The 14,249-nt window shown below is 34.1% G+C and overlaps 1 protein-coding gene across 12 annotated transcripts in view; it reads left to right on the top strand.

Moving 5' to 3' along the window:
- The window catches only part of TCF12 (transcription factor 12), a 387,457-nt gene that overhangs the window by 294,549 nt on the left and 78,659 nt on the right, over window positions 1-14,249 (top strand). For 11 of the 12 annotated variants that reach the window (XM_027123116.1, XM_027123120.1, XM_027123115.1 and 8 more), the window contains 2 exons: window positions 8,035-8,170; window positions 11,928-11,980. In XM_027123116.1, the coding sequence (XP_026978917.1) occupies window positions 8,035-8,170; window positions 11,928-11,980 (189 nt within the window). Of the gene's footprint in view, window positions 1-8,034; window positions 8,171-11,927; window positions 11,981-13,728; window positions 13,815-14,249 lie in introns of those variants that run through there. The other variant, XM_027123127.1, reaches the window with a different exon arrangement.

The following is a 14,249-nucleotide window of genomic DNA, read 5'->3' on the forward strand; positions in this document are numbered from 1 at the left end:
TATAAAGCAGAAACTAATACACCATTGTATAGCAATTATACTCCAATAAAGATGTTTAAAAAAATAAATGAAATATGGTATTTTATTAATTTGAAGAAACTTCAAATTCCAGAAGAGTAGAGAGAGTAATATAATAAACTTCAAGCCTCTAAATTTCTTCTTTGAAAAATAATTTATTTCAAATATATATAAAAGCATTAAAAGAATACGAAGAGCAAAAAATAATAATAATCTAGGCTATCTTAGTGTTTCAGGAATAACCCTTTATTAATTATCTTTGGTAATTAGGTACATTTTTCACAGATGGAGTTGCTAGATGACTGTAGAAAAGATTCTTTTCTCTAAGCATGTGTTAAGAAATTTAGTGCTATGTCATTTCAGAATACTAATTCTGCCTTGAATAAGACAGCAGAATAAAACTGCTTTGTCTAGTTCTGTATCCTCTGGGATACTTGGGTATTCTTTTTGCCTTAGATACCTCCAGGACAAGATCAATAATGCTTCTCATTTGTTTCAGGCAGGCAGAAAAATCAATAATATGAGATGATATGTAATTTTATTTTAGGAAAAAATTCAGTAGTTTATTATGTGTACTTTAGTTTTACCAAAATGTTTGAAGGATCAAATAAAGGAAAAATACATGATTTTGTCAGTGGTAGAATATCAAAATGTTAGGCATATATAGTTTAGTCCTTGATTTTTAAAGTCATATTTACCATTAGTTCCACGGGTATTATTTCTTAGATTATCAAGTCGTTGTGGAGAAAACCTTGTCTTAAACTTCTTCTGTGTTTCTTATAGTACTGAACATTTCATTTTAGTTAACAGCATAAAATATCATCTTGTCTTCTTGGAGGAAACAATTTCTCCTACATTTACTTTGCCTAATCATTTTGACCATGATACAGGTAAAATGGGGAAATGGTTATTTCTATGATTAGGACAGCTGAGTGAAGGGCAGCTGAATAAAGAACAACTTCTATATCTTTTTTGGCACTGATATTCACTGGAGAAAAAGAAGACGGTATTTCCTAACCACATCTCCAGGTTTGGCAACAATAAGGAGAAAAGTATATCAATGGTAAAATTGGTAACAAGGAAACTTTTTTCCCTAAAACAAATTTGTTCTTTTTCTTCCTTTATTTCATGCATATGTAGAAAAACCTACCAGTATGTATTCTATAGGTAACTCAGCTTTAGGATTATGGTTCACAAATTCATTTATAGGGCACTTATATTTTTTTAAGTTAATCTTATAAATGGTAATTGGGTTCCTGGACTATTGTGGAAGTTTTATTGTATTGAGGAAAGAGCCTCTTCAACAGAACTAGATTCAAGTTAGGTTCCACTGTTTGCTATTTGTATAACATAAAATCTCTGTACGTAATGCTTAGTAAGGTTGCAGTAAATATTAACTGAGATGGTACATTTGATGATGTGCTAGTGGATTCTTGATATTTAGTCTGATTTTCTCCAAGTTTTTATTTTGAAAAATTACAAACCCACAGAAAATATACCAGAATAGTACAGTGAGCATCCAGGTACTCTTAATCGAGTTTCATCATTTAACATTTCACCATATTGGTACACACACATTCTTTCACTCAATATGTGTCTGTAGATGTTTGTATGCTAAATGTGGGTTTATGCACACAAATACACACACTTCTGCTGAATTACTCTGAGAATAAGTTGGCGTTTTTCTGTTTATTCTTGGTCTAGGTTGATACAGTTTAAATCTGTCACACTCTTTGGATTTAGCCTCTAATTGTCAATCCTTTCTCTGGGGGTCTATTCTCTTTTCTATTTCCAATATCCTATCTTACTTTAGCCATTGGGAGTTGCAACTCAGCCGTCTTGGATTCAGGGCAGACGAGGTCTGCTTACTTAGGAGAAAGAGTTTGTGCCCAGGAAACAATTTTCATTCTTTGTGATACTTAGAATATGGTAACCTATGGAGGAAAAAAAATGAAATGGAGTTTTTACTTTCTCTAGGGCCTACCACCATGCTACTCACTTTTACTTAAGCTTCATTTACTTCTCCCAGTAATCCTGTGAAATATTAATATAACCAAACAAAACAGATGCATTAATGTTAGATAATTTGCCCAGGATCTTACAGTCAGGTTTTGAACTCAGGGTAGCTAACTCCAAAGCCCATGCTGTTTCCAGGACATCAGAGTTTTTGTACACATTTTATTTACTTTTAGGAATATAAGAAATACATTTGCCTATTCACCTTTTAGATTGTTTTATGCTTCTTTTAGTCTTTATTATGACTATTACTGGACTTCTTTGAAGAAATAACTTACTGGCTACATTTTATTCATCTGAAAGTTTATCTATCTTACAGCTTTAAGCAGACAGACTTCTTAACCATCCTCCAAACTCAGCCCTTTGTTTTGCCATTAAAGCATTACATAAGGGATCAATTAATATTTTCTAAAAAGGGCTACATAGTAAATAATTAAGGCTTTCCAGATCATACATTGTCTGTTGCAACTACTCAACTCTTCCACTGTAGCACAAAAACAGCCATAGCCAATAATATATAAGTAAATTGAGACTGTGTTCCAATAAAAGTATTTTCCAAACAAGCCCAATTTGACCTGTAGGCCATGGTTTGTTGACCACTAGTATTAATCATCATCTTATATGCTCATTAGAATTTATATGCCAGGGAAATGTTGAAAGGAACACTGTTAAGAGATACATGAATGCCCATCTCCTCTCACATATTTGTTTGTGTGGGTACAGTGACCAGTTTTGTATGTACCTTCTACATGAGAAAACACAGATGAAGTAATAAGTACAGCAGGCACCTCAAAACATGATATCATGAAAGTCAGTTTGCACTGAGCAGGGAACATCCTATTAAAAGACTAATGATGTTTTTAAGGAAAAATTCAAGGTACATGACCCCTGCCCTCAAACATGTGGTAATAATATGTTCCATCTAGCATACTCTAGCCATATTCTAATTGCTATTTGAGGAATGTCAGATGTGCCTAGCACAGGCAAAAAAACAGAAAGAAAGAAACACAAAACAGATGTAACAATGGAAATTTTAGTATAATGTGTGGGAGACTTGATGATTCCTGGGTCACACTATTTTCACACAAATAACATAATCAGGAGATCCACTTCTAATGGTTTGTTATAGAAATAGAAAGGATACATGTGTCATTTACATTAATTGTTTTCTCATTTTTATCATTTCTCCTAGAGATTATTGTCTTAAGGGGAGCTATTTCTCCTTCATGTCTGTTAGTCAACACCTTTGTTTCCTAATCTGTTGAACCTTGTATCTGTTGGAATTTGTGTGATTAATGCTAAGTAATTACATTGATATTATGCAGTCTTTTCATATACACATCATATTGTCTAGTGATTGAAATCCTCTTCTCACTTTCCTCTTTTGTAAAAGAAGATATCAACTCTAGTCAAAGAATCACTTACCTTTTGAGAAGTCTGAAAAATTTGTCTTCTTAATTATAAACATTTCTGAAAGATGCAATGATCTTTGGGTGATTTAATATACTGATTACTTCATGTATGCTCCAGCATTGTTGAATAGGCTTTTTTTGAAAAACTGAAATATCAAATATCACATGAAGAGACAGTATAGCAAAACGTATGAAGTGCAGTGAAAGCAGTGATCAGAAGGAAATTTATAGTTGTAAATGTCTACATTGAAAAAGAAGAAAGATCAGTAACCTAACTTTATACCATAAGAACCTAGAAAAAGAAAAGAAAACCAAACCCAGTGCTAGCAGAAGGAAGGAAATAATAAAGATTAGAGCAGAAATTTTTTAAAATAGAGAAAAGGAAAACAATAGAACCAACAAAATCAAAAGTTGCTTCTCTGAAAAGATAAACAAAATTGACAAACCTTTAGTTATATTGACTAAGAAAAAAAGTCTAATTACTAAAATCAGAAATGAAAATAGGGAGCATTACTACCAACCTTACAAAAATAAAAGGGTTTACAAAAGAATACTGTAAACAGTTGTATGCTAAAAAATCAGACACTGTAGAAGAAATGGACAAATTCCTAGAAACATACACACCACCAAAACTGAAGAAATAGAAAATCTGAACAGAACTAAAACAAGTAGATTGAATCGGTAATAAAAATCCTCCCAAAAAAGAAAAACACAGGACCAAATGGTTTCACTAATGAATTTTACCGATCATTTAAAGGAGAATTAACACCAGCCCTTCTCAAACACTTCTTAACTCATTCAACGAGGCAAGAATTACCCTGATACAAAACTAGAGATATCACAGGAAAAAGGAAACTACAGACCAATATCCTTTTTGTATATTAATGAAAATTTTTCTACAAAATACTAGCAAGCTACAAATCCACCACCGTGTTAAAAGGATTGCACACCACGACTAACTGGGTTTTATTTTAAGAATGCATGTGTATTAGACATATGAGAATTGATCATTCATTAATTAGAATGAAGGGGGAAAAGTCACTCAGTCATCATCACATTTGATGCAGAAGAAGCATCTGACAAAATTCAACACCCTTTTAAGATAAAACACTTCACAATACTAGGAATAGGCAGGAACTTCCTCAATTTGATAAAGGTCATTTGTGAAAAACCCACACCTAATACCATGCCCAGTGGTAAAACATGAAAGCCTTTCCTCCTATGATCAAGAACAGGACAAAAATGTCTACTTTCACCACTTTCATTCAACATTTTACTGTACGTTCTAACCAGAGCATTTAGGCAAGAAAAAGAAATAAAAGACATCCAAATTGGAAAGGAATAAGTAAAAGTATCTCTGTTTGTAGATGATATGATCTTTATACATAGGGAATCTATAATAAAATTATTAGAGCTAATAAATGAATTTAGCGAAGTTTCAACATCAACACACAAAATTTAGTTTTATTTCTTTACGCTGATGAACAAACCAAAAATAAAATTAAGCAACAACTCAACTTACAGTATCATCCAAAAGAATAAAATACCTAGGAATAAATTTAACTACAAGGTGTAAGACTTGTACACTGGAAACTACAAAGCACTGCTGAAAGAAATTAAAGAAGACCTAAGTAAAAGGAAAAATATTCAGTGTTCATCAATTGGAAGACTTATTGTTGTTAGAATGGCAATACTCCCCAAAGCAATCTACAGATTCGATGCAACCCCTATCAAAATTCCAATGGCATCTTTTTGCAGAAATGGAAAAGCTGGTCCTCAAATTTATATGTAACTTCAAGAAATCCCGAATAGCGAAAACAGCATTGAAAAAGAAATGTAAAATTGGAGTACGCATACTTTCCAATTTCAAAACTTAATACAAAGCTACAGTAACCAAAACACTGTGGAACTGGTATAAGGTAGACCTATAGACCCATGTGATAGAATTGAAAGTCCAGATAGAAACCCGAACATGTATGACCAATTCATTTTTAACAAGGGTGCCAAGACCACTGAGTTAGGAGATACTGTTTTCCTCAACAGGTAGTGCTAGAGCAACTGGATATCCACATACAAAAGAATGAAGTTGGACCCCCTACCTTACACTATATACAAAAGTTAATTCAAAGTGCATCAGTGATCTAAGTATAAGAGCTAAAACTATAAACTCTTAGAGGCAAATGTAGGGATAAATCTTCATTACCTTGGATTTGACAGTGGATTCTTAGATATGGCATTAAAGGCACAAGAAACAAAGGGAAAAATAAGTTAGACTTCATCAATATTAAAAACTTGTGAATCAAAGGACATTATCAAGAAATGAAAAGACAACCTACAAAATGGGAGAAAATATTTGCAAATCAGATGTCTGATAAGAGTCTAATATACAGAACAGAACATATAAGAACTCTTAGAATACCACAGCAGAAAGGCAACTCAATTCAAAAATGGGCAAAGGACTTGAATAAACATTTTTCCAAAGAAGATATACAAAGGACCATCAAGCCCAAGAAGAGTTGTTCAGCATCATTAGTCACGAGGGAACTGCAAATCAAAACCACTTCACACCATGAAGATGGCTATAATTTAAAAAACAGAAAGTAACAAGTATTGGTAAGGATGTAGAGAACTTAGAACCGTCATACAATGAAGTGTAAAATTGTGCAGTCACCATGGAAAACAGTTTGGCAGTTTCTCCAAAAGTTAGACAGATTTTGCCACGTGACCCAGCAACTCCATTCTTAAGTGTATAACCAAAAGAATTGAAAAGAGATACTCAACAAATACTTGCACACCAATGTTCATAGCAACACTATTCACAATAGTCCAAAGCTGGAGAAAACCAAAATGTTACATCAATGGATAAATGCATGAACAAATTGTAGTATACCTGTCCAATGGAATATAATTCATTCCTAAAAAGAAACGAAGTACTGATACATGCTGCAACATGATGAACTTCAAAAACATTATGCTAAGTGAAAGAAGCTGGATGCAAAAGATCACATATTAGTTATTCCATTTATATGAAATATTCAAAATAAGTTAAATCCACAGAGACAGAAGCAGATCAGTGGTTGTCAGGGGCTGGAGGAGGGGAGGAATGAAAGTGACTGTTTGAATGGGTATGGAGTTGCCTTTTGGGGTGACGAAATGTTCTGGAACTAGCTGGTGATGGTTGTACAACATTATGAATGTACTAAATGTCACTGATTGGAAATGTTAAAATGGTTAATTTTATGTTAATTCCACCTTAGATTTTTAAGCTGAAACACAAATATTACTTAAAATTATTAAATAGTGTGACAAACTGAAATGAAAGTCTTTCTGGAGGCAGGGACTGGACTATTATGACTAGCAGTATAAAGTTCTACTGATTCTTTCTAACCAGAGCTGAGGTTTATTTCTCAATACCTTTATGATGCTCAGTAGCTGGAATGACAACTACCAACAGTATGGTGATAACAGTAAGGGGTATTATTGACTGGGAGAATAGTGAATATATGAGAGAAATCACAGCTCTTTTCATGTGAGAGCATCTTCTCAAGTATATCTAACACCCTTTCCAATTGAGGTCTTCCTTTTCCCTCAGCTACCAGAAAGCTTGAAAACAAATTCTGCCAAATTAACTTCATTTGCTTTATGACACGGTCAATTCGTTAGTAGGTCAGAGCTGCTGAATCTCTGGATTTCAGTGAAGTGCTTGACACAGTTTCATGACATCACTGTGACATACATTAGGGCTCTCTCCTCAGCCTTGTCATCCTGGACAAGGATAAAAATGGATGATTATTATGGATCAAATATAACAAGATGAATTTTATCAGAGATAAATGTTAAGTCTTGTACTTGGAACCAAAGAACACAAACTGAACAAAGAAACCATTGGAGGGACATGACTTAAGAGCAACTTATACAGTAAAGAGTAACAGGGTGTGATTACTCTTAACCTCTCAGTATGAGCTAGCTAGCACAAATGGGTTGTTTAAATGTAGTGTTGAAAACTACTCTGCATTAATAAGGCCACATCTGGGGCATTATTCTCCATTCTCCTTTGCAAGAGACTTTGACAAATGGAAAATCTAGAGGTCTGTATCAGGGATGGTGAGGAGGACATTCAAACCATGTCATGAGACACAGTTGAAGAAAACAGGAATGGCTAGTCTTGAAAATATTGGCACTCTTCAAACAATGAGAGCTTTCCAAAAAGGAAAAAAAAAAATGGAAAAAGAACAGAATTGACTACCTTTTGTGGTCATGAAAGCATTCAAGCAAAGGCTGAGTGGCCATTTTTCAAAAATGTTCTTGATGATTAAAGAGTGGAACTACATAGTAACTAAAGTATCTTTCAACCCTCAGAGTGTATGGATCTACATAATTACTAGAAAGCAGGCAACATGAGGATGGGGAAAAAGAGAAAATACAGGTTTAAACTAATGGTCTAATAAAATTCAAGTAAGTACTTAGATACTTCCTAAATTCAAGTGTTTGTTGAAGTTACTATAGATAGTTCAGGAGTGATGTCATTTTCAGATCTGGGTTCATAATCAATGAGAAGATAACTTGTTTTTTTGGCCTTGTTTTATAGTCTAGTCTCCTGAGACAAGATCTAGGGCTTGGAAGCCCAGCACAAATCTCTTCTTCAGGAAAACCTGGGACACCGTACTACTCATTCTCTGCCACAAGTTCCAGGAGAAGACCACTCCATGACTCTGCAGCACTTGGTAAGTGTATCACACAACAAACCCCATTTTACAAATGTTTCTTCCCTGCCCCACTCCCCCTTAGTCTATGCTTCTGGCTGTACTTTTAATTAGAAGAAATTTGGTTTCTTGGGTATCACGATGATATTGGGCCTTATTTACATAAAATAATATATCATATATTTTTATTTGGTCATCAGTATAAGAGGAACTGAATAGTGAAAAATGGAACTTTTAAAATGGGATTAGTTTTTCCTCTTGTAATAAAAATGTCATGTACTAATATTAACACCTTATTCTTGACTAAAATTGATATAATGCTCAACAGTTTACAAAGTGGTTTTATAGTATACATTCTCATTTCATCCATACAGCAGTCCTAGTAGTCAGTGGATGTAATACTAGCTTTAACATAAAATTGAGGCTCAAAAGAGGACACATTCATATAACTAGAGGTGATTTATGCAGGATACAATTTAAGATTTTCTGACTCCAAGTCCAATGTTCTTTGCATATTAATTGCTTCCACTCCCCACTTTTTAAAAAATTGAGGTAAAGTTAGCATAACAATTATCCATATTAAAGTGTACAATCCAGGGACATTTAGTATATTTACAAAACTGTACAGCCATCATCTCTAGCTCCAAAACATCACCTCAAAAGGAAACTCAGTAACTATCAAGCATGCAAATCTCATTTTCTTTAGCTTCCTTCTTTTATGTCTTATACATAGCCTAACCAGGCCAATCTGTTTTGTGTTGCTGCTTACAGCAAGCCTCAGGTATACTCTGACACCTTATCCAGTCAGTGTTTAAATGTGGGAATTTTTGGTTATTCTTACCAAAGAATCCTTTATATAAGAAAATTGAAGTTATAAAGCATGTTTATATTAAGGTTAGACCAGCTTCTGAAATAAACATAGTCCACCAAAAGAAAGTATGTCCCAGTTATTTGTTCCACAAATACTTGTTGACACCCCTAATTTGTATGTCTACCTCTGTCAAACCTAAATTTTGGTAAAATATCCCTAGCCTTTGGGTCTAGAATATGCTTGAGGGTGTAAAAGGGCACAGTGATGGATTGTCATACTAGGCATAGAAAGCTCTGGTTAGATATGCCCACCTCTCAGTGTTATGGGTGGTTGAGTATATGTACTGTTAGCTCCGATGATTTAGACCACTGCACTCATTAAGGAAATGGTAAGTTAAAGTATCTTTTCTCCATCTCCACTTTTGTTTCCCACCAAATTAGTTAGTCAGGGTAAGAACATTCTTTTGAGTCTAGATGTGGCGGTGTCACTCTAGAAAAATATCTGTTAGTATGCTATGTGAGCACACACTGTGATAAAAAGCACTAATATAGACCAGTATACTATTACTAAGAGTTCAAGGAGGAAATAAACTATTGGAATATTGAGGGCAGGGAGGGGGAGTGGATTTCATAAATACTCAAGCTTTCCAGAAATTAAAGCTTATATATTCTTCATTTTCATTTTGATTATGATAATGCTAGGTACTATGGATTATTTCTTCTATGCCAGGTACTGTGTATACATACTGCATCTTTACAAAAACTCTATGAGGTTATAATATTAACGTCATGTTGCAAATAAGGAACCAAGACCCTGGAAGCTAAGTAACTTAGCCAAGCCTTGGTATCCAGGGAGGTGCACTCATCTCCTGGGTGAATACCGTTTAGTGGATTATTATTCCATTCTTTATTGTTATTTCTCAGTCTTAGACACTCTTTCTCGGCATTGCAGTTATCCATAAAATCTCTGAAAGGACTTCAGAGATAATCTACGCCAATCTTAACATCTTCTCAAGCTATTTAGATGCTTTAGGAAATCAACATTCTGCAAAACAGTATCTAACTTATAATACTCTTGCCACAGTTTTTAATATAAACCTAGTAATAATGGCTAAAATTTATTGTGTCATTTTCTGTTAGGCACTTCCCTGAGCATCTTTCTGTATTATATTTATTGCAATAACTCCAGGAGGTTATTGTAGGTAACTGAAGTTCTAAGAGGTTAAGTAACTTGCCCAGGCTCACACAGCTGCTGTGTGATGGAGCTGAAATTTGAATCCAATCAGCTTACTCTCTTAACTATTACACTTTGAAACCTCCCAAAAGTGAACTCTGTATCCTAAGTTCATGATTTTGAATCCAACATTATTTATATAATTGTAGAGTGGCAGCTAATGATGAGATTAAAAATATAAAAGAAAAATTTCCATTCCCATGGCAGTGAAGAACTGTCCTTATCTAAACAGCAATGTATTCTACTGCTAACTACCCCAAAAGAGAGTGATGGGCTCCAGACTGATAGGAACAGTTCAGTTGACTCTCTTGGTATGTATGGAGTGTGGCTTTTGCTCAAGGGATACTGTACTAGTTGTGAAAAGTTGGGTTTTAGAAAAGCCTCACAAAGAACAAAAATTTTGCCTGTAAGTTTTATAAATATAGAGTGTGCCAGATGTTGTTTATCTTTGGCACTTTTGTTTTAAGGAAATATAGGCTGCCTCTTGGGGTAGGGAATAGATGCTAATGAGTGTTTTTTTCCTCTTTTTATTGTATAAAATTTTCCATGTGCTACTTACAAAGTTGCTTTTTTAGCCTTGCAGCCTCCTGGGATATTCACTATAAAGATTCCCAGCCCCAATTTAAATGGGTTTCATTCTTTCTTAAACAACTGCATGTTTTATTGTCATATCATTTATGACCCAGGAAAATACCATTTTTACAGTTCTAATTTTTACAGTTTTCAAAAACATTGTAATTAACATCAGCCTTCTTATGCATTCTCTCTTCTTAATAGTGAACCCCTCTGAAAAATCCTGAATTTGATCCATTATTTGTGTACGATTGGAAAGGTGCAATTAACACCATTTTTTACAATAAATAAGATGAACAAGTATTAAATTTTACAGATAAGTAAAAGTAAAATACCAAGTAAGGTCGTTAGGCATATGAAAATATTCATATTCTCCATTATATTAATAAATAATTTGTGTCTTAGAAAGAAATATACTTTAGTTATTTCTTGGAAATAAATATAAATATCCAAGGATAAAATTGTATAATAATTAGTGCTGAAGTTGCAGTTTTAACCACACATTGTTAAAGTAAATGTTCTTATAGAATACTTACAGGATGATATCATACATGACAATGCCTGTATCTAATAGTTTATGTAGCATATTTCAGATATTATTATAACCTTAATTTTTCAGTTATTAAATTTTATTTCAAATTTTTAACATAATACCTTATAGCATTAGCATTAGCTTTTAGTCTATTTAATATGCTTTTAAACCTAATTCTCAATGTGATATGAACACTAAATTTGTGTCTCTCTTAAGGAGTCATATTATTAAACTGACCTGTTGTACCAAATGCCCCTCTGCAAATGAGCTGAGATAAATGATGTAAAGTGCCTAATATGGAACCTTGCACATAATAGGTGCTTAAGAAATATTATTCCCTTTTCTCACACATGCTTATTGGTTTGTTATTTTCTTTCTTGTTTTACTTTGCTGTCATCTTCCCAAACTTATGGGATATGTATTTCAGAATATATCACTTCATTAGGCGTACCTGTTTTGCACTGGAACCAGTTAGAAAGAATGAGACCCCTATCCCTGTATTCCCTTACTTACTTCTAAATGCTGGAAGACAAGAAAGGTACTAGGAGGAAAAATTCTTTCCTGCTCATTTGAAGTCTGAAACTTTTCTAATATAAATGCTGATGAACTATACTGTTTCCCACGTGCAGATCCTTTGCAAGCAAAGAAAGTCAGAAAGGTGCCTCCTGGCTTGCCTTCTTCTGTAAGTACCCATTTTTTTTGACTTTGTGGTAAACAAACTGATATCACGTATTCAGTATCTGCTGGCTGTAAGGATACATTTGGTTGGTATCAGTAGGCACACTTCACATAGTAACTGTTCTCTACTTAACGGAATCACTGATTGAGTTAAATCCAAATTCAGTGTTAGGTTTTTAAGATTTCTCTTCAGTGATTTGTAGCTTACTCATACGCTTTTACTCCATGGCCCTGTCATTTGAATTCCCCTCTTGGGAAGAGGACTAGGCTGGTAGCTGTCAAAGAAGATCTCCTGTACAGGTCTTTTGATGTTTAATTAGTCATTATGTTGCTGAACAGGAGGACAGACAGAGATTAATAGCTGAGAATCTTAGAAATTTACATTTGTAATAATCCCAATGGAGCTAAAGACATTAAGATTCGGAGGACATGTTCGGCTCAGCTTGCCTCAGTAGGACTGAGGTTATTAATATGCATAAATCACCAAGTCAGATGTTCATTGTGAAGCCCTTGTGGATTTTAAAGCCTTCATTAAGCCTTTCCTAACTTCAGCCTAGCATCAGGAAAGCTTTCAAGCAGCTAGTTTGTTGATCCCTCTTTGCTCAAAAATGTATCCTTTGAGAATAAAGAGCTTTCATGAAGGAGGTTGGAAAGGTTTGGTGAACAACCGTTAATGGCCATGATAATCAAATGCTGTAGGGGTGTTTGTGCTATTAAGTATACTTTATTCTGTTAAAGAGTAAAGTATTTGTAAATGAACCTATATCATAAATCCACCTACAATTTAAAAATCCCTGGTGTGAGGAGGGAAGATTTTTTTTCCTCTCCCTTTTCTTAGAACAAATGGGGAGTGGGGCTTTTGGATTGAGGCCCCATGCCTTGTAGGGTACATCTCTTTGTTGTGTAAATGGATGTTGGCCTTTTATTTGGCAGTACTTAACACATGGGCGCAGGTGCTGCTGGATGAGTCACAGCTCATCGAAGTATACACTGAATGGAATATCTGGCTTGGCAAGTAGTAATCTAGAAGGAGCAGCATGGGTCTTGAGCTTTTTATTTTTTATTAAGGCTGAAGTAGAGATACCATCTTTTTGGTTGTTTGCCTTCCTTCTTTCCTATGTTCTTCCCCCTCCTTCTCTTCCATGTGATACATGAAAACTCAAATTTGAAATCCTCTTTGAAACTCACTTCCAGATGGATCTGAGTTTTATGCAGCCTAGGGCAGCTGTGCTCTGAACCTGCAGCTTACCTGGAAGGTTGGATTGCAGCTGCAGGCATTCTTAAAAGCTTTTGCTTGCATAAGCACTTGGACCCACTAGAGGCTGAATAGCTGCTTGATAAACAAAATGAACACAATGCCTCAAATCATTATTCCCAAAGACAGGATTTTTTTTTCAGCGACAGCTAAAAATAGTTGGGCAATTTACATTTTAACAGTTGTGTGCTGTGCAGGGGTAGGTGGTTCAACAGCATAACATGATTTCTGCTAGATTAACGGAAGTCATATTTAAAACTGACAGAACAGCTAAAACATGTAACTGCGATTTTTTTGGTAATTTGTTACTATAATTCTATGAGAGTAATAGAAGTTAAATTACATATTAATATTTAGTATAACTGCACAGGTTTTAAAAAATACCAGATTAGTAAATGAAAAATTCATCTCATTTCTTTGCCTGACATTAATTTTAAGAAACAGTATATTTTTGTTGTTTCATAGTTCTTTCATTTTTAAAACAAAAGGGCAAAATGGACAGAACAACCTGGAAAAAGAATAAACACTGGAGGTCACCAGTGTTCCTTGCAATCCTAATCAAAACAGCATTCTCTACCTGGAGGTAATTCTCTGTATTGTCTCAGGTGTTAAGGATGAACCAAGGAGAGGGGGAAAGCCAGTGAATTCTCATGAAACTGATTTCTTTGAGAACCATTAGAAAATTTCACAAGTCAAGCCTACTTATATATTGTATTACTAGCTTCTTTACTTGGGATTTATTAGATATTTGTATAGAAAATATTAGAAATTATTATTTTCAATTCTGTACTTAACATCAGCAGCAAACATGATCATACTGCTTTGAAACCATGCTGAAAATAGTATTTAAATGTATTGAATGTTATTAAGGATATATAAATGATAAATGCATTTTAATTAGAAGCATATTTTAGATTAAATGCTATGTTGAAATCTCAGGTTTTTAAAAGAGAATTTTTTTAAACTTTAAAAACTGGTACTTTGATAAATGATACCAAAATAATAAACTGAGAACACT

This window comes from Aethalodelphis obliquidens, unplaced genomic scaffold (genome assembly GCF_003676395.1).
Source record: "Aethalodelphis obliquidens isolate GAN/ISIS:26980383/991018 unplaced genomic scaffold, ASM367639v1 scaffold26, whole genome shotgun sequence".
NCBI classification, from domain to species: Eukaryota; Metazoa; Chordata; class Mammalia; order Artiodactyla; family Delphinidae; genus Aethalodelphis; species Aethalodelphis obliquidens.